The sequence below is a fragment of the Sapajus apella genome, unplaced genomic scaffold, assembly GCF_009761245.1.
Source record: "Sapajus apella isolate SASKATOON/1434 unplaced genomic scaffold, GSC_monkey_1.0 scaffold2, whole genome shotgun sequence".
Taxonomy (NCBI): Eukaryota; Metazoa; Chordata; class Mammalia; order Primates; family Cebidae; genus Sapajus; species Sapajus apella.
This window is the reverse complement of record NW_022436942.1, coordinates 43,808,954-43,830,966: the sequence shown is the minus strand read 5'-3', so window position 1 is coordinate 43,830,966 and position 22,013 is coordinate 43,808,954. Positions and strand designations below refer to the sequence as shown.

The 22,013-nt window shown below is 30.1% G+C and overlaps 1 protein-coding gene across 1 annotated transcript in view; it reads right to left on the bottom strand.

Moving 5' to 3' along the window:
* The window catches only part of LRRIQ1 (leucine rich repeats and IQ motif containing 1), a 206,090-nt gene extending 184,086 nt beyond the window's left edge, over nucleotides 1-22,004 (bottom strand). Inside the window, exons 1-8 of the mRNA XM_032297035.1 lie at nucleotides 21,909-22,004; nucleotides 20,041-20,199; nucleotides 17,748-17,859; nucleotides 13,611-13,702; nucleotides 12,274-12,391; nucleotides 11,475-11,698; nucleotides 8,707-8,781; nucleotides 3,841-5,457 (exon numbers count right to left, since the gene is read on the bottom strand). Of these exons, the coding sequence (XP_032152926.1) occupies nucleotides 3,841-5,457; nucleotides 8,707-8,781; nucleotides 11,475-11,698; nucleotides 12,274-12,391; nucleotides 13,611-13,702; nucleotides 17,748-17,859; nucleotides 20,041-20,172 (2,370 nt within the window). The 5' untranslated portion in view covers nucleotides 20,173-20,199; nucleotides 21,909-22,004. The remainder of the gene's footprint in view (nucleotides 1-3,840; nucleotides 5,458-8,706; nucleotides 8,782-11,474; nucleotides 11,699-12,273; nucleotides 12,392-13,610; nucleotides 13,703-17,747; nucleotides 17,860-20,040; nucleotides 20,200-21,908) is intronic.
* Nucleotides 22,005-22,013: the final 9 nt, after the last annotated feature.

The window sequence follows — 22,013 nt, the reverse complement described above, 5'->3', positions numbered from 1 at the left end:
TTGAAAAACAGCAATTGGAGCATAATGGGTGTTGGGTAAATATTTCTTAAATAAATAAATGAATAAACTTTCCTGGCCTGTGGCAAAACTCAACTATATTTATAGCACTCATACTTTCTTTTTCTTATAAAGAATTATGTAAAAACACTTAAAAATTATACTTTCAGGTCTCATGACTTGAAAATAAACTATCCCACCTTTAGAAGCTATGAAACATTTATTATATTTTAATTACAGATTCCAAATCAATTTTCTACTTAATCATCAGTATTTTCCCAAATCTTTGACAGCCCATTGTAGATAAAATTCCCTAACACAGCAATATACTTTTTTGAGATTTTATTCTCAATTATTCTGGAGTTCACCTAAGAAGTATCAGTCATCTATGGTAAACTCTAATTACAAAAGTAATGAAAGCAACAAGTCTATTTTTTTTGTTTTACTTTTTCAGAACATTTATTCAGTGGTCTAATCTCAAACCTATTCAGCATGGAAAAATAATACTGTTTGTAAAACCAGCTGCAAAGGGACCGAGTCCAAGGTATGATCTGTGGCTTGAATAAAACAGCTACACAATAATTTCAGACAATTCATTTGTCATTCTAATAGCAGTACATTACAGTTTACTTTGTATAAGAGAAGTGAGACTTCTTGATCTAAAAGTTAAAAAACACCTAAAATATTATCATTCATGTTATGGTATAAAGCAATACTTAAAAATCGTTAAGCTCAGTGCCCTTTTTTGTGGTTGTTGTTACTTAAAACAAGTTACTATTCGTAGCAAAATGCCAAAATTAAAAGACAAAATAGTTAAAACATTTAAAAATAAAAATATATTCATTAGCTACAATTATTGCTCTTTTCTCTTTTGAGATATTACTACATACAACCCAATGGTTTAGTATATTCAACTTTATCACTTTTTTGATGAAACAGGCTATTAAGCCGCCATCAAAAAAAAATCATTTGCCTTTTTCTTTGCTTGCTTGAGACCCACATTTGACAAGTGATACTAGAAATCCTGGGCCATGTTCTTTACATACAGCATTTTAAAACTCGACAATCCTATATAATAGATAGTGCTCTTTCAGTTTGTGAAAGACAAAACTGAGGCTCATAGAAGTCAAGCATTTGCATAAGGTGACACAGTCAGTAAATGGCAGAAATGAAATTAGAAACAGTCTTAATATAGAACTTACTAGCAGTCTAATAAACTACACTCCAACAATAGGAATTTTACATTAATTTCTTCTTCAGTCAATATCCTTTATCTAAACTGTGAAACTGGTAGTAATGAGAAGATAAGATTAACATTCAATTGGAATTATTTATTCATCTCCCCATCCATCCATCCTATAATCAGGTAATGAAAGCCACTACAGATGGTTCCTGACATAAGATTGTGTAATGCAGAATTTTAAAAAATTTTATGATAGTGTGACAGCAACAGACATTTATTAGAAACCATACTTCAAATGTGAATTTTGATCTTTTCCCAAGCTAGCAATATAAATTATAATAATCTCTCACAATGTCAGGCAATAACAGGGAGCTGTAGCTCCCAGTCAGCAACACCAGGGTAAACAACAAATACTCTACAATGTACCATGTGGCCAGATGATTTTGCCCAATTGTACACTATGCAGGTGTATCTGGATGTGACCTAATTGTAACTTAAGGAGTATCTTTATTTGCCTGGAAATGTGTAAAGAAGTATTGACAAAAAGAAGATCTGATTTATATCCTGAAGTCTCAAAGTGAGAGATTAACATAAAGAAAATGAATGCATTACTGGAGGACAATAAACTTTTCTAAGTTTATCTCCAGAAGGACATTCCAAGAATGGCAGTGAGTGGTCAGGATAAGAACAAAGATCTGAAGCTAAGAGAATATAAAGTCAAAAAGAAAGCCAGCCATGGATCAGTGGTAGCAGTGGTGAATGAAGACATGAGGGTAAGCCATCTACCAAATGCAATCATTACAGGAGTTCTCTGGTAATAAAAGATAATATTTTCTTAACACTTTAGTGTCTATATGGCACATCCACATGTATTTTTCAACTTTATATTTTCTATTTGATGCTTCAAAGCCAAATTAAAAGCTTGCGATAGTTGGTTTAAGAAGTGATGAGAGGATGATGGTGCCCTTTAGAACACTACTACTCAGATTAGTCCATGCACTAGTGTCAACATCATCATTTAGAATAATTGCAAGCATGCAGAATGGGTGGATTCCCAGACCTATTGAATCAGAATCCACATTTCAACAAATCTTCAGGTTTTCTATAGATTTTTTTGCCAGGCCTTGGTCTAAGAAGGAAAAGAAAGAGTTAATTATCATTTTATGTACATTGACAAGAGTTCAAAAGAAGGAACAGAGAGTGGACTGGAAAAGAAATGCCAAGGAGAAAAAGTTAAGATTCACATATCTTAACTTCCTTCTCATTGGACAGAACAGAGACCTACAAAGAAAGGGAGGAAAACTACTGTTTCTGTAACTTTACTTTCACTTTCCAACCAAGTACACTATAGGCATGAAGCCATCACTTGTGCCTAGCTTTAACAGATATTCATGAGAAAAATTAAATAATTGCTGATGTTATCATATTGGAAGGCCTGTAGCAATACGTTAGAGAAAGAAAAGTGCTAAAACATAATTCCAGAGATAACATGCCCAAGGAAAAAATTAGGGGAGAGCAGATGAAAGATTCTATATACAGCTCTGAAGACCTGAAAGATGTGGCAAATACATTACCTAGGAAACAAAAGACATTTAAAAGTGTATATCTTGTCTCTTATTGCTATTTCATATATCACAGATCTCTTCAAAATCCCACTATTTTATTATTACCTCACAGGATACTCCGAAGTCTTATTTACAACAATTCTGAAGATTCATAATAATGTATTCATGTGCATATTTACTTGTTTAAGCTCTGTGAAGGAAAAGACTAGGTTTTCTTTATTTTTATTTATTTAGTCCACCAATAAATATTGATCATCATATTGGAAAGATAATTCGCTCATCATATTGCTGAGTGAATGAACAAAATAATGTTTATCTATTAACATGATTGCTCCTTTTCCTAGGCATCTGTCTAGTAAGAAAGCCTGTCATAAAACTAAACTTTATTGAATACATTTGATTTTCAGTCCTTAACTAAACATACGTATTTTAATCATAAGTCCTTTCTAGTGTTACAGTGTTTAAAATATTTTCTGTTTTTCTGTAAGTTAGTTTCAGTGCCTAATTTTGGTTTAAACTATGTTCTCCATAACCATAGAAAATCAGTAACATTTGATGAAAACTATTTTACATTTAGACATATATGCACCACCTTTAAGTAGCACATGACTAAATAATTGTTTCTAGGTAGGAATTCTAGGGTCCTGTATATTGTAAGCCCACAGCAGTGGTCATGGGCAGGAAATCCACTTTATTCCAAAAGAAGCCACTAGGTGGTGTGGTGGCTTAAGTCTAAAGCAAACTGTTAACTTAGGAGTTGCCTACTCTAATTCCAACCCTACATTTCTAGATGCTTTATTCTTAGAGGCTTAAATATTGACCATAGGGCCCGTGACATAGGGTTCAAGATATTAAAAAGTATACAAATCAAAGCTTTTTATAGAATGGTACTTAGAGAAGATGCCTCAAACAATTTTAGTTGAGATCTTTAACATATATCCCCTCTGAAATTGGGTAATATTTCATTCCTAGCTTTATTAAACAAGAGACAGAATTCTTGTATATAAAATATTTCTTTTTCTAAGATCTGAAAAGTTATCTTTTAAAGAGCTAAATGTAACTAAATATGAAAAAGTATTATAAAACTAGAAATACCTGCTGTAAAGTATCCCAAGGGCCACACCGAAGAATTTCCAGTGTATCCAAAGCAGGTGCCATGTTGGCTGGGCATTTCACAGGTCTCTTTCTTCTAACAATTTTCTTTTGTTGACTTTGCTTGAAAATTTCAAGCCAAGGTTTAAATGATTTTATCCAGGCTAGTCTCTTTTCTTCGATAGAAGATAGAAGGGTTGACTCTGGTACAGAGCAGGTCATGCTTTCAGGTTCTGCTCCATTTTCATGGCATTTTTCTGAAATTTCTTTAATCTCAGATTTAAGAGAGTTCACTTCTTTAGACACCATGGAGCTTTCTGCATTACAGTCACTCAATTCTTCACAAGGAGCATGTGTACCTAACACATAATCTTGGTCATTTCTTTTGCCTTCTATATTTGTCATGGTATCAATTGTGTTAAAAATCACATCACTATTCCATGCATTGTCTTTTGGGTTCTCCTCAATTTCTTTAAATTTTAAATCAATTTCTTTTTCTTGTAGTATGTTTTCTCCTATATCTTCAGAATTTTCTGATGTTAGTGATAGTGGTTTTTGTTTCATTGAAATAATTAAAGTATCCTTATCTTTATATAACAATCCATTCTCTTCTTTTTCTACTATTTGTACCTTTTTCTGCTGATTATCTTTAATTATTTTCTGTTCTTCATTGTTTTTCACCTCACTGATTTCTTGGTTATATCCTAATATTATTTGGGTATTTTTCCCCATGTTCTCATTTACAACATGTTCCATGATTTCTTCTTTTTGTATATCCAACTTTACTTCTTGCAGCTGAAACTGTTCTTTCACATTTTCTTTTAGATCAAGGTTTCCCAATTCAGTTTTGTTATCTATATTTTCATATTTTCTTGCTTGCTTGACCAATTCTTCTGAACATTGCTGTTTTGCTAAGTTTTCATTTTTTTCTTCAATTTTAAAATCTGCCACAATTGTTTGGCTTGATATAGATTCTTTTAATTTTACTTGTGTTGATTCTTTTAATATAATCTGTCTATCTACATTTTCTTTCTTATTTGATTCTTCAACCAGCCAAAGGAGAACATCTTCCTGCTTCTTTGAATTTTCACCCACTAGCTTTTTGGCTATATCACCCTTATTATATGAAATATCTTCATGAATTAAATGTTTGTTAATATATCCTCTCTTCTTTAACGTACTACTTAGTATTAGCTGTTGGCTTGCATCTTCTCTTAATCTTGTTTTTTCCTTGTTTATTAGTTGCTCTCTTTCTTGTTTCACAACATTCTTTTTTTCTTCATATTCTTTTTCTCTCCCTTTCCTTTCCTCTTCCTTTTGCTTTTTTCTCTCTTCTTTCATCCTTTGTTTCTCCTCTAATCTTTTTTGTTTTTCTTCTTCCTCCTGTAGTATTTTTGCTTTCTTTTCCTTCCACTCCTGTGCTTTCCTTTTCTTACTTTCAATTTGCTCTTTTATAATTGGGCTATATTTTTTATAGGCTACAAATGCTTTATATTTAGCTTGAATTTTAACAGCTGCATTATTCTGTTGTTTTAACAGATAATTTTTTTCTTTTTCTTGTAGGTCTTTAAATCTTGTTCTTTCTTCTTCCATTTGTAAATGCAAGTTTCTAATATACTCCTAAAACAAAGTAGGATAGATGGTAGTCAGTGTAAACTAAATATGTGATGTTGCTGAAATGTCATCTGAAATGTAGATTGAAAACAAATACTAAAACTTAAGGCTTAATAAAGTTCCTATAAAATTTAGTGAAGCTAAAGTCATTTATCTTAAAGAGTATTACTTTTTTAATATTTATGAGATTGAATCATGTTGTTAAGTTGATACATTAATGTTATGTGTATACTAAGCCACCCAGAAATAAATTGAAGATTTCCTTGAAGATAGAAAGCATATAAAATTAGAAAGACACAGAATAAGCAAACAAACAATAACAACAAAAGGGAAACCACAGGCTAAAAAACATAGAAGAAGAGGACTTCAAATTTTCTGGATTGAGAGTTCTGATAAAGAAGACTCAGAGCTAGTATTGAGACTGCAAAAATAGGAATTATTTTGTAAAACTTATGATACCAAGAAAGCCAGGTAGTCCCTATATACAAACAATATAAAAACCTACTCGCTTATCTTCTCCCTTCTCAATGATCAAAATAGTTGATAACCACATACTACTGCATTTAATGAGATATTTGGAGTTAGGTGAGAAAATATTATTTTCACAAGAGTCCGAAACCAAAGTAAGCAGATCAACAAAACTAGGCAATTATCTAAGGGAAACTAATACAAAGGATATGAGACTATATTTTAATCACCAGAAGGAAGAACCAATTTCTGAGAAAATAGAACTATAAAATAAACTAGATAAAAATTTAAATAAAGATATTTTAGAAAAAATATTTAAACATGAATAAGCTCATATTTCAAGTGTTTGAATAAAAATGACTCACTTAAACAGATAATCAAAATAGAATGGCTGGACAGCTGATTACTTTAAAAAAAAAAAAAAAAACTTAAAAATGGGTGTTTTCCCAAAACAATAAATAACAAAGATAAAAAAATATATATGTCAGAGGTAAAGAAGATTAACACAGAAACTCCAACACATGACTAGTAGGAGTTCCTAAACAAAGAACTGAGAAAAACTGAAAGGAAGAAAATAATAGAAAAATACATTTTCTTAAAAACAACAACAAAAAGCCATGGGAGAAAAACGGAACATTGCCTGCACACATACACAACACACTTAGACAGATGCTAGCAATATTTCAGAACTCTAAGGAATGGAAGCTGTTAGTTTTACTGTTGCTCCTTTTTAGGTAATATGTCTCTTTTTACCTCTGGATGTGTCTAACACTTTTTCTTTTTTCTTATTTTACTTTTTATTTATCAACACTTTATTTTATTTTGTCTTCAGTTGGAATAGTACTATTTAATTTCAAGATGTGGTTTTCTTTGTATCTATCTTCCTTGGGAATTAAGTATCATCTTTGAAAGTAGATATTATTTTCAGTTTTATACACTGCCATATCTTAAACACTCAGAGAAGTGCCTGACATAGTAGAAAACCAGTAAATATGTGTGGAAGAATGCATAAAGTGAAAAATCCAAAAGCTTCAAAAGAATGTAAGAAAAAGGCAGCAAGTTTTTAATCATAGATAGCATAGGCAAAAATATACAATGAAGTCTTATCTTTACATTGTTAAAAGTGGTAATAAACCTGTATTCTACACACCCAAAGGAACTGACCATTAATTTTTTAAAGTAAAATAATAATATTTTCAACTATGCAAACAAAGATTGAGACTATCTAGCATCCAAAAATTTTTTTGACAACTATTTAAATGTATACTCCAGGAAATTAAAAAATGAGTCTGAAAATTGGAAGAAGAGTTAGGATTCAAAGGACACAAATGAACAAAGAAACCATTATCATTAAATATTTGACTTGTCTTCTTTCTTCCATCATTTTACTTAAAGACAGCTATTTGTTTTACTATTACTCCTTTTTAGGTGGTGTGTCTTTTATCCTCCAGATGCTTCTAAGACTTTGTTTATCCTTTGTTTTGAATTTCAATAATTGTACTATTTATTCCAAGGGGGTAATTTCTTTGTATTTATCCTACTTGGAAATTATGTTTCATCTTTGACTATTCGGGTTGATTTTTTAAAAACAATTTGAAACCTTTTTAACCATTATCTCTTTTTTAAATTTTTTTAAAATTATACTTTAAGTTCTGGGGTACATGTGCAGAACGTGCAGGATTTTTACATAGGTATAGACGTGCCATGGTGGTTTGCTGCATTCATCACCTCCTCATCTACATTAGGTATTTCTCCTAATGCCTAACCACTGTCTCTTTACCTCATTGCTTCGGCTCCAATCCCTCTCTTCTCTCCTTTTAAGATATGATACAAATTTTATGTCTTTTCACTATGTATCGCGTATTTCTTGAGCTCCTTTCCTCTTTTCTCATTTTTTTATTCTCTGTGCTTTAATTTGGATATTATCTATGGAACTGTCTCATTTCACTAATGGTCTCATCTGCTTTGTCCAATCAAATTCATCCACTGAATTTTTAAATTTTATATACTGAATTTTTTAAACTCCAGAATGTACACTTGGTACTTCATTATACGTGCTATGTTTCTTTTCACATAACCTGTTTAAGTATTTTGTTATTGGATTATATTTATAGGTATTTTGACAGCTCTATTAAATTTAACATTTGAATTATATACAAGCAAGCTATTATTGTCTTTTTTTGTCACCTGTCATTGATATGACTCTATTTACATGCTTAACCAGCTTTTTAATTTGACTACGTGTAGCAGAAACCTACTTTTGCAGGAGTGAATTAATATAAATTTTTAAAAAGATTTGAAAGAAATACAAAAAAGGATAATGTTTAGCTAAATAACAAGTTTATGGGAGATATATACTTTAAATTTGTAATTACTTAAAATAATTGTATATAAAACTGTGGAATAAAAAAACTAAAACTTCATCAATAAATGTATCATCAGAATAATCTTACATTCAAAACAAAATAAATTGTGTTTAAGAAAAGAAGCTTTCATAACAATCTTTCAATATAAAGAAATGTTCAAAATGGTACCTTTCCTCAAACCTTAAAATAAATTTTAGAATTACAGTTTTATATGGACAACACTCACTAAACCAGCTAACCCTCATTTTCAAGATATTCTATTTCAAGAAGTGTTTCTGAGGATTACTAAAGTTTTAATGCTTAAATAAACTAAATCTTATGCTACTTAGGCAGTATTATCTAAAAATAACCATTTCAAGCAAAGTAATGTATTTCAAATAAGCAAAGTTTAATGTGCAAATTAAAAACAACAAATAGGTACCTCATGCTGTTTAAATTTCTCTTTCCACATTTTCTCTTCCTTAGAGAGTTCATCATTCATCTTGTCCTGTTCTTGCTGAACATATGATAATAATAAATATGGCTATACTCAAATATCAAATATATCATGTTAATTATATATGATTCTCATAAAATATATTTGTAAACAATAGTTAAAGATGATAACACACCCAATGGCTTTTGATTTTTACTGGAATAACAACTTTAATCTCAAACTGAAGTGTCATATAAATAATACCTAAAGTTTCCATTCTCAGAACATAAAGATGTTTGCAACCTGGGAAAGTTGTTATATTCATTTGAGTATGTTTATTTACAGCATATAATTTATTGGCTTGAAATACTGTTGGGCATGAGAAAAATTACAATAATGTTTGTAGAATGGGTTTTGTATACAATTGTTTTCTCACCACGTCATACCATTTAACGCACATGAATCAGTTCAGTAAGCAATGATTTTCTTTCAGTAACTCTTTATCAACACATTTGATAAGACTCCTCAGAATAAATAAAGATCAGTAAAATACAACCCCTTTCTTCAAAAACTCTTCTGATCATGTGAAAACACTAGCATAAATTTACACATTATCCCAAATTTAGCAGACTAAGTTTACTAAGAGAAAAAATATGAAAAATTATGAGTATGATAATTAGATCATGAAAGGCTTCATGAAGAATATTACATTTGAAATGACTATGTTTTCAAGAAAAGAAACATATTTTCAGCACTTATTAAGCATGTTTGAGCTAGGAAAATAATTACAGCACTGTTTTTATAACAGTCATCAGTTTAAATAGGATTAGAATTGGATGAGAAATGAAAAAATTGATATAGTATAAATAACCACTCTTTAAGAGGCCTATCATACACAGCCTTTAAAAAGCCAACCAAAGAACAGCTAAAGAGAAATATAAGAATGATCTCATAATTATTCTGTTGTTTTGTTTTTGGGATAGGAGAAAACTGAACATGCTTATGAACAATAGAAAAGGAGAAGATGATAGGGGTGTCTCGGCATATTGAAAAAGCAGGGGTAAGTTGAAAAATGATAAAATATAAAGTAAAGGAGGAAAAGCTAAACTTTGGCAGAAGGAAGAAACCTTTCTTTCTGAGATAGGAGGGAAGGCCATTAATAATTAAAAAGAAGATGAGTATGGATGTTGATACTAAATAGCTGTGGAATTAAAAGGAAAAGAAAGTTTGCAAAAGCTTAAGGCAAAAAAATGTTATGTGATTATTTGATAATAATGAGGGAGGAGGAATTCGGTATAATTCTTATGAGATTTATGATTGCTATTTTGGAAAATGGAGAGACAGCTAAGAATCCAGGAAAGAACTACTGAAAGAAAGTAAATTATATATTTAGAGTCAATCATAAAATTGCGACTAGTCCTACTGGAAACTTTTAAGCTCCAAGGCATAATAAAGGACATATTTAGTAAATCATTATATCTAACAATATTGTATTTTCTTAAATCATAATTTTATCCATAGATTGCAAATGTGTTTCAAAAAATAAGCTATAATTCTTTGAGGGTAAGATTTGGTATTAGATCTCTTTTGCATCATCTAAGCACATAGTTCAATGCTTTCCCCTTAAGGTAGTCAGAAAATTTTGATTATAAAACAAATAAAAATGACAACCCTAGTGAACAGGATTGAAATCAGATATTTTCTAAATCTGAAAATACTACTAACACTCAATAGCAATTACGTATTTTAACACAAACCAGCAAATACTTTTCCAATAATCATTATATCCAATCTTATTTTGGAATATTTTTTTAAAAGCTTTGAAATTCAGAAATGACTATGTCATTCTGATATATGGGAAAGAAAACATAACTAAAGGAAAATATTCATATCTTACTATTAGAAATAGTCATGGCATAACTGGTTCTACAATATTACAATTTCTTTTAATATGTTTATTTTTTTACGTAGTCAATAAATGAAATGTACTCAACATACAGGACTAAAAAATGCTGAACAAGCTAATGTTCTTAATACACAACACTCAAAACCAGCAAGTACTGGATAATATATATTTAATCATGAAAGACAGAAATGTCAGTCATGCCTGTTATCCAGATATTCTGGATATTTTCCAAATATTCTGATGACCTGCAATTAGGGTCCTAAAATCCACCAGGTTCTCAATACCGATACACCACTACAATGACATGATTGTGTGGACCTCCCAGGGGGAAAAAAAAACAAGAACACATGCAACAGAAATAAAACAGCACAAAACTTCACATCAAAAATTTCCAGTTGGAGAAAGTAGCTTAATTATGAAGGTGGGGCACAGACTGTCACCTAAATGGCCGAACTACTTTTAAATATGTTTTACATAATATGTAATATGCCAGACCACGTAGCATATGACACACTATGGAAAAAGCATGCTCAATAATTTTTCATTGTTTTTTACAATGTTTAGAATGGTATAAAGAAAAACAACAGTTTATATTATAAATTTCAGACTATCCAGGATGACCCTTGAAACTTCATAGGCTCCTCTGGTCCCCAAGATTAAAAGTGTGTCTGAACTTCGAATGAATGTCAATAAAAACTAATAAAGGTGTCCATATTAAATACTGTTAATTCACAGTCAATTTCATTCTCTATCAGAAAGTAATTAAAAGCTATACTATTAAGCTCAATCTACACCGCAATCCAAATATCAATATTCTTCAGAAGTAGCTACTGATTTTTAAAATGTATGAAAAACAAGAGCAAAATACCTTCTGAATGTTCTCTAATTTCTCCTTTTCAACTTTAAATTGTTCCATCCAGCAATGTCTCTTTTCTTCTTCTTCCTGAAACTGTTTTTCTTCTCTATCCCGCTGAGCTTTAAGAGTTTCTTTCTCTTTATCTTCTAGTTCCTTCTGTTTCTCTTGCCAAGCTTCAAAAGACTGTCTACATTGTTCTTCCACTTCACAGTATCCAAATTTTATATCAGCATCATCTGCATTTATGAAGAAAAATAACATCATTATTTGTAAGATCAAAACTGTCAAACTAATTCAATTTAAAGTATAAAAATAATTTTAAAGGGAAAAAATAATGTCAACATATTCCCAAAATGATAATATGCAGCAATAAAATACATTGTTTAATATATGTGGAAATTCTACTGAAGTAAATAAAGTCACATAACTTTCCTTAAAATATTCCACAAAACTTAATATGAAAATAAAGTTTGTGAGTGTGTGTGTGTGTGTGTGTGTGTGTGTGTGTGTGTGTCTCATTAAGAAATAGTTAAGAGATAGTGAAGAGATACTAAATAAAATCAGGGACAGGCATATCTACTGCAATCAGCAAACATGTGGAAAAAATTACTTAAATCAAGTTAATTTAGAAGTCACAGAAGCCTATGAGGGTATGTAATTGAATAAGTATAGCAAAGGCACAATAATTTTAAAATATTGTAATTGTTTTTCTAAATATCAAAAGAACAAAAAATAACTGTCCAGTTTTTTTAGATAACTATGATCAATCACATAAAAATTAAAAAACACATCATTGAGCAATTTAATCTACCTGTTAAAACATGTTCATCCATAGTCAAGTCATCAGGATCCGGCTCAGGAACAAAATCAGGACTGGCACAATTGGTTTTACTTCTAATAAATTCTTCTTTTTCTATTTCAGATAGTATCTGGGAGATTAAATGAGTATCAATGATTAAAGAAAACCAAAATAGAGAGTAAATCTGTCATTTTAACAATACGTTAAATATTTCTATGTATATACTAAGAATTTTAATTTACTCCAGACTTCTCTCAAATAAAAACCTGTAGCGCATTGATAATTATTCTCTTTGCAATGAATAAAAAATTTTTCCCACACAAGCATAAGTAATTCTTCCTGTTTTTCATAACTCTGAGTCTTAATATTATTTAATATTATTCTACAATATTCAATTAAACTGTTTGATAAGCACTTCACAATGTTTCTAGTAATGTTTTCCTTCTAATATATTTGTATTTTTCTGACTGTAGTGACTGTTCACATACACAAACTTTTTATATATTCCATATGATAAAAAAGAGAACTATACTCTAACCTAAATTATATGTACATCATTTATATCAATACTTTTCTGTAATTTTATTTTCACCATACTTTAGTTGGAAAGATACAAGATATTTATTGCAAGGAAGTAACAGTATAATAATTTAAAATTAATATTTCAAATTTGTGTTACCAAAATACATTCAAAAGAGTAAAACATTCAAAACAAATGAGAGATATGTAAGCAATTTTCAAATTATGTTAAACATGTTAGGGAGGAGGGATACAGTTGGATAAAAGGAGAGAAAGTTGGATAAAATGAGAGGTAAAAATCAATCTAAAAAGTGAATCTCTACAAGAGACTTTCTCTTAAATACATTTGTGGGGTTTTAACTTAATAAAATGATAGGCTCTCCTTTACTCCTATGTTTTAAGTAAGTTTTTCTTGTATTTGTTTCTAAAAATTAGTATATGATATTCTAAATTTAAATTTTCTACAGAGTAAGGTCTCTGCTGGAACATAGTACAGTCCTAAGAAGGAGTACATTAGAGTATATTCATTATTTTCCTCAGAATTTTTAGAAAACAAAAATTGTGTAATATAGTTCTACTGTTTTATCTACAAGCATATTAAATTGCCAGGTATAAATGGTTCAAGTCACCACTTTCAATATTCTTGAAGATTGAAATATGAGTGTTTTTATATTACATGCCAGAGAAAAACATAAAACCAAAGATGATTTGCTTAAAAAATAATTTTTAATATTTAAATCAATGAACTTAAAATTAGCAAAGCATCAACCTAAGAGAGAAAATTTCTAATTGCAATAGTGAATACTTTAAGTCAAATATTGAATATATACCTTCATTAATTGCTCCGAACTTTCTTCATATTCAGTTGATAGTCCTGTCCTTAAATGCATATGATTATTAGAAACTGCTCCATAACTACAGCCTAGAGAAAAAAATGATAACTTCAAATATTAAAGTACAATACAACATGTCAAAATCTCAAAGCCTTTCATAATTTTTAATCTCAAATTCTATCAGGGTATATTGTTGATCAGTAAGGGAAACTCAAAACAACAGAAAAATAATAAAGAATAAACAATAGAGGAAATCTGTTATATTTACTCTAAAAATAAAAGTAATAAATTTCTAAAGCACTTTGACTCTTTATCACTTCCCATATTCTAGTGCCTTTAGTTTATTTCCCAAGCATAAAGAATCATGCTTTGCTTGACAGTGCAATGACACCTTGATTAGAAATCAACAAAAATTCAACTCTATCTGCCACAAACCAGCATTATGACTTTGCATAAGGTATTGAAAAAAAAATTTATATTAAGAAAAATATAAATTTAAATTTTAAAATTATAACTATTACCATTTAAGTGAAGAGAAATTATATTTATTTTATGATTTGTTGAATTTTATAATTTTTAATTAACTGTGCAGACGTAATTATGTTTCTTTTCTTTCATTCAATTAATATGTTATAACATGGTGATGTTTCCTAATAGTAAACTAACTTTACAGAGGACCATTCTGCTGGCTGATTATTCACACCTATTTTGTCAGATATTATAGATTTTTTTTCCTTGAACACCTATTCACTACCTTTCTGGCATGCTTTCCTGTGTGAGAGGTCAAAAAGAAAAAAATGACATCATCTAGATTCCTTTGCAGATAGGTTTCTGAGAGTGATTTAGTTTATGTTCATAAATATATTTACATAAACTCTTTATTTTCATAAAATATTATGTCTAAAGAGAGGCAGGTGATGATATTTTTATGTCTATGCCCCAGAATGTGGTAGAAGGAGCTCTGAGTTGGGAGACAGGAATGTATGGTAGAGGATTAATGTCTCTGAACTTCTTAAGAGCACACAGCAGCTTCTGATGCAGCCCAGTTTTACAATATATGCGTGGGGTTTGTTCTACGCCTTAGATGTTTAGACTAGAGACTGTTTCTTCAGTCTCATTATAATAATTCGGATATTTATTGTAGCAGATAGTCCCCAAAGATGTTTCTTCCAAAGAAGCATACCTGGTATACATACCCTGTATAGTTCCCTCCCACATAGAACATAGGCTGACCCTGTATGACCATCAGGATGTGGCAGAAATGATGCATGATGTCTGAGAAGAGATCATGAGAAGCCCTACAAGGTTCCACCTTGGTCTCTTGGTAGTTTGCTGTAGAACACTCCTCAGAATCTAGGTAAGATGATCTGAGGAGCAAAAGCCAAAGAGAGGGGCTACATATAGGTGCCACCACTTGAAAGCCACATCTGAATTCCCCAGCCAACAAGTGGCATCAAAGGCCAGCCATTTTAATGAGCTATTTTGGATTTCTAATCCAGTCAAGCCTTCAGATGACTACAGACTTAATCAACATCTGACTATAAACGCATGAAAAATCCAAGCAAGAACTGTTCAGGTGAGCCCAGTGTACCAAAGGGAACCAAAATTATAATAATAAATTATTTTAACTTTCTTTGTTTCACAGCAGTAAATATTTAGAACATCTCTCTTTATAAAAATAAACAAAAAAAAAATTACTGCCTCAAGTAGCTAGAGTATCTGTTTTCTACAACTGAGAACCCCAATGAATACATCTATATTCATAAATGAAACTATCTTCTAGTTTCTTTTGTCTATGCTTTGCTTGTACAATTGGGATCCAAAATATACAGCTTTTAGAAATAAAGCATTTTTGCTCCTTAATGGGTTTTAAGAATCCAGCTGTAAAATCTTTCCTAGTTTAGCAATATTTGAGAAATCTCTTTCCACCTCCTTGCCATGTTATTAATTTTTTTCAATTTTTCAAATAATTTTGATAATTTGTTTCCTTGAAAAATTAATTAATTTTAATTTCATTTAATCTATCATCCTGTGTAATAAATAATGTAATAAATATTTTAAATTAAATTAATAGTTCATATAATAATGAATACATACATAATTAAATTATTATACCAGATAATAATTTAAATTAAATTTCAATAAATTCAAATTTAATAAATATTAGAAATAATGTAATAAATAAACTTATAATAATTAATTAAAAATTACTATTTTAACTTAATAATTTGATAAATTAAAAGAATTAATTTTAATAATTTATAATTTAAAAATAATTCTACTAATATAAATGTAATAATTTTAAATAATTAACCATTTAATTTAAATTCTCTGAGAAAATCATTTTTTTATTGTGATTATCAAATCTCTTGTATAAAGTCTAATCTAATTTGATCTTGTTAGAGAACAAATTAGATTAGAGTCATATACAAGATCTCATAATTTTCTAAACCACTGCTATAACTGTAGTTGTATCCCAATTTGATGTAACTAATTTCTACAATTGTGTTTCCTTTGATTTTTTTCATAATTAGGCTATAAATAGGCTGTATCACTGTCAATGCATTTATATATTATTTGTTTAAACCATAAGTAAAATAAAATAAACAAATCATGTCATTAACATTCCTCAGAATTCAATCACAGATAATCACTGTCAAAATATACAGTCAATCTTTATATAGCAACTCATGCTGATGTTCAGGACAAAAATCTTGGAGCCACCTTCCTCTCTTCATTTTGTACCAGTCCTCCAATATATCCTTTTGTTTCTTTTCACCTTAAAATGGTTTCCAGAATATGACCATATTTCTTCATGTCTACTCAAACCACTCTCATCTCTAATCACACTATTGCAATAGTCCTGTAGCTTAACTACCTCAAGGCATCTTCTCTTCACAGTCAACAGAATGATTGTTTCCAAATAAGTCAGATACTATCATTGCTTACTGAAAATCCCTTATGTACTGAAAATAGGATCCAAAGTCCACAAAACGGTTTAGAAGAGCCTTATATCATGTAATCCCTTGTTTTCTCAGATACAACCAGAAACATGTACTTAATGTAATTCAAACATATTAAGCCCACTCAGTGGGCTTTTATACTTCTCTCTTTCTAGAATACAGGCTTCCTAAATACCACGTGGTTCAGCTTTACATTTATTAAGTCATTGCTCAGATACCACCTTGACACAAATACCTTCCCTGACTATTTAAAATAGTAAACTCCAGTCTCTATCTCCTTACATTTTTTTCCCTTCATAGCAGTTATCACTATTGAAATATTGCATATTTGTTTATTATATTTCTCCCCACACTGGAACATTAAAATAGAGGAGCAGAACCTTTGCTTGTTTTGTTCACTGCTGTATTCTCAGTGACTATAACACATTCTATCACAAAACAATATTTGTTGAATGAATATGAATATCTACATTGTAATTTATACTAATATTTACATAAATGCCATTTAATTTTAAAATAACTTTTAACATATCATGAATATTTTTGTCATTAAATATTTATCTAAGTCATTTTTAAAAATAGGTTTATTATTCAACAAAACAAGGTCTTGTTGAACATTTACGTTGCTGACATTTCTCAATATAAACCAAGCCAAGATTAATTCTAATTAAATCTTTGATCTTTCCATTAGTCTTAGAATAATTCCAAGAGGCAAATTTGCACAGTTCAAGCAAAATGCTTTTGGGCTTCTCATACAAATGATTATATTTTTTCCAAAAAGATATATATACTGATACTGCTAGAAGAGTCTCATGATTAGTTTTATATTCTTTAGTGTAAAGTAATAGGATGTCTGGTATGAATTAGGCCTGGGGAAATAAAAAATTGATGGTATTTACTGAAGACATAAGAAATACAGTAAAAGAATTTTTTATTTTCTTTCATAATTAGGCTACACATAGGCTGAACTATGTATAGAATGAACTAAACCCAACTCTATGAACTAAACCCATCGGTCCAATACACTATAGATATTATATTAGAAATACACTAAATGCATACACATGTGCACAGTAAGAGATAAGAATTTTAAGCAATTTAGTTTTCTAAATTATAATTTGTTTATACTTACAGAAAGCTTATCTGTCAGATAGATGAAAACAGTACTTACTTAAAATATCAGTGTCTTCCAAGTCCTGAAGAATGAGCTCTTCAACAGTTTTACTCCTGTTCTTTATAATGTTAATACAATGAAGAACTGACTCCGGTAATTTAACTGAATTCTAAAAAATTGAATAATAAAAGAAATTGTAAAAGTGTTTATTATCAAAATTACGTGTCAAATATTTAACCCTTTATTCCACATCAAAAATTTGACCAAAACATGTAAATGAAGTCAAAGGGTTCCATATAAAGAACATACTTCAGACAAACATATTTGGGTAAAGTTTGCTTTTAATTTTCAGGTGGTTGTGCATTTCTAGAAAACCCTAAGAAACCAAATGAAAAGAGTTACCTACACATCAATTTCGTTAACTTTATTAGAGGCGGTTTATTTTTCAGTGCCCTCAATAGTTTTAGACTAATTCCAACTTCAAATAAATATTATCAAATATTAATTGAAACTGCAAGATTATTTTTCAAAACATTTAATGTAAAACTAATACCAGATATAATTATTTATGACATTCAAAACTGGCTTTGTGATTATCATACACAAATTTAGTCACATTTGTTAGCTGTTACAAAATATCTGCCAATATAGCCTATGTAAATCAATTTGTAAATTTTCTAAATAACTAAATATATTGATATGCAAAGTGTGAAAATAAATTCCTTCCTCCATAAATACCATGACTAGTTAGAAAACATAATGCAAATAAATAATATTGATAACAACAAAATACTTGAAGCATTTAGAAATGATTTTAATAATAATCTTGAAGCTGCATATATTTATATGACTACAAAACTTCATTGAGGGACCTCAAGCATGGCATGAATGAAACAAAATGAATGTTTCCATATAGAACATGATATGCACCTGCTTTTATCTAACTAAAAACAAATAGTTTCTGCCATACTGGGTTTTCATGTGTTTAATAGGATTTTCAGCCAGTTTATTTTCTCTATCCTAATGAAATTCAGTGTTTAGTTTTGAGAATAAACATCAGAAAATAATGAGAAAATAATACCTTTCTCTTAGTACTACAGAAAAGCATGTAAAATTATGTCATAAAATGAGTCCTGATACAGTAGTGTATTAAAAATATTGACAAAAATATCAATTCTACTTTTATGACATCTGTCCTGCATTGAAATTTCTATTTCTTGTTTAAGAAGTCTTTTAAGCTACCTGGATTATACAGATTATTATGTCCTGTGAAATATAATTTATAATCTCTATATCCTTAGTTAATAATTTCTTCCCCTGGTTATAATATTTACATTGATTCTAAGCAACATAAATAATTGCGAGCTATCTTAATTGAAAGAGAAGGGCTTTAAAATTTTCTCCTTCCTTTAATATAAAGAGGTACAATAAAATTTAATAAAATCCATTGTTCTGAGGGATTTCGTATTCAAATAAAGAATTTCAGATTTGTTTCTCATTTAAATTAACTCTGGATAAAAGGCATAATAATGTAACAAAATTAATTTTTCTAAAAGCAATAGGTAGGTTTAGTGCAATCCTAATAAAATACAAAGTGAAATTATTGTATGAAATCTTTAAAAAAATGCTTTTTTAAAAAAAAAAAGCTTAGCTAAGATTTTAAAATGGTAAAACAATGTGAAGAATTTGATTCATTCAATATTTAAAAATATACAACAGTAGGAAAATAATGAACACAGAAACAGAAAAAATAGACAGCCTTGGACAGAATATATGTACAATAACTATCCATAAGACATGACAAATCAATTGAAAAAAGTAGATTATTAAACAAGAGACACTGGAAATATTAGATCAGTATGTGCAGAAGATTTTCAAATTAGTTCTACATTTCACAAATTCCTGAGAATAAATTCCAACTCGATTAAGGATATTGGTATAAATGATGAAATCTATGAATAAACTGTATAAGCATATAAACATTGGTAAAAATACACAAATAAAAGGATAATTTGTTTTATTCCAAAAAATAACTATTTTGATAGGTCAAAAGATATCATATACATTTTTCTTTCCACATAACCTGATCATGTTAAAATGTTCATAATTAAGTAAAAACAAAAATCAAAATACAAATATGTATATATTATTATCCCAATTTTACAAAGATGCACATCTAGCAACATGGAATTATAGGTGACTATATATATTCAATATAATTTACATTTATATCAATTGTTTATAAAAATGCTTCTAAAAAATGAGAAGTATACAAAAACATCCTAAGGAAAGTAATATTTCTCTTGAAAACCCTACTCCTGTTAAAAAGGTTCAAAAGTGCAATACTTACTGTATCACTATCATCACTCTGGGTTTCTGATTTTGATTCACTCTCAATGTCCTCATTTTCCAAGGAGGAAATGCTGAGTTTATCCAATTCAGCTTCTATTTCTGCTTTGAGCTTTGCATCATCGTCATCCATTATTCTTTATAATAAAACACAGAACTGCTTAAAAAATGAAGAGGCTCATATATCACTAAAAATTAAATGTTCTCTAATTTGTCATACCAATCCATCATATTTATGTAAACATGTTTCAACAAACTTTTATCACATCTTATTATGGTTACACCAAACATTGTTTTATCTCTTCACTCATTCTTTTTAAAATTTGACTATGAAGTGATCGACTGGAATAGTACCCTAATACTCTCATTGATTTATATATTTATATAATTGCACCATACATAATAAACATCAGAATTGTTTAATAAGATTTTTGTTTGTTATTTATTTTAGTACACATATTTCAGTATGCATGTATGCACGAATTGCAGTGTAATATGTGTTTCGCTAATGTTCTGCTTGTTGTTTTTCACTGTTGGTCTTAGTCCCCCAAAAAATTTGAAAAAGTATTAGTTAGCTATCATTTTATTTTTCATGACACTGGTTTAAACTTCTTTTTTTTTTTATTTCCTCTAAGGCCTGTCTTTCCACCTATCTTCTTTTCTTCATTCCTTCTCTCCATCCTCTTTCCCTTTCATTAATTCTTTCTTTCACTCTACTCAATCATTTTAAAATAAATTCTACTCACAACCTCGTCACTCAAAAAAATTAAAAAAAAGAGAGAAAAGAAAAACAAAATGAAATGACACTTCAAACAGAACCGGGGCAAAACGTTATCCAGCAACAGAACTCTAAGTGCAATTCGAAAGCTTTGTTACAAGGAAAGTTAAATATTCTTTTTCTATGCCTACAATGCAAAATACACAGGTATATTAAACGTTATGTAGAAAGAGACGCAGGAGAGTATGGTGGAGGTTAGTCATTCCCTTTATATGACTGTTCATTTACTGGCTCATTAGATCACCCCTGTCCAATTACATATTTGAACATTTATGCAAGTTTAAGTTTTCTAGTATCAACATTTTAAAAAGAGAAACAAGTGAAATTAATTTTAATAATATATTTTATTTATCCCAATATATCCAAAATATTTCAACGTGTAATCACAAAATTAATTATATCAATGGAAAAAATTTACGTTCTTTCTTTGCACACAAATTCTTAGAAATTTGTTGTGTATTTTACACCTGCAGCACATCTCAATTAGGATTAGCTGCATTTCAAGTTTTCAATAGCCACCTGTAGTCAGTGGTTACTGTACATGACGTGCATCCACGGATGGATCTCACTGTTATAAATAGACTACATTAAAGTGCTCTAAGTTGATAACGAATAACTTGGAGTTGACTAAAGCTGTCAAAAGTAGAAAAGCTTAAGAAACTCCACCCTTCAACCCCTGTAAAGAAATGGGAGAGAAATCTACTTTATAAGGGCATGTACATTATTTATTACAAAAAAAAAAAAAAGAAAAGAAAAGAAAAAAAAAAGTAAGAGTGGAAAGGAGGGAGACAAGAAGGGAAAGAAGGAAGGAAAAGAATGTCAATTGGTTTGTGGGGAACGGTGAGTGAGTAACCATCGAATGCTCCCCACATAGCCAAGACAGCTCCTTTAAGTTTTGAGTGAGCTCCCAAAATCTCCGGAATTGAAGGGAGCCTAGAGCTTCGCAGAGTCGCGCAGCCTTCCCCGGAGCCGCGGTCTCTCCCTTTCCCCGGAAGCCTGACCATGGCAGAGAGGGTCCCGGCTCGGCCGGAGGTCCCACATTTGCTTCACCTCCCTCAGTATGAATTCCGGTCTTGAGGGCCCCAGCTCACCCCCCGAGCAGCAAGGCTCCTCAGCTTGGTTGTAAAACAGCGCCCATAGCCTCGAAACACAAGAGTATCCATGGCAACAGCCAATCCCAAGGAAGAGAGACCGGT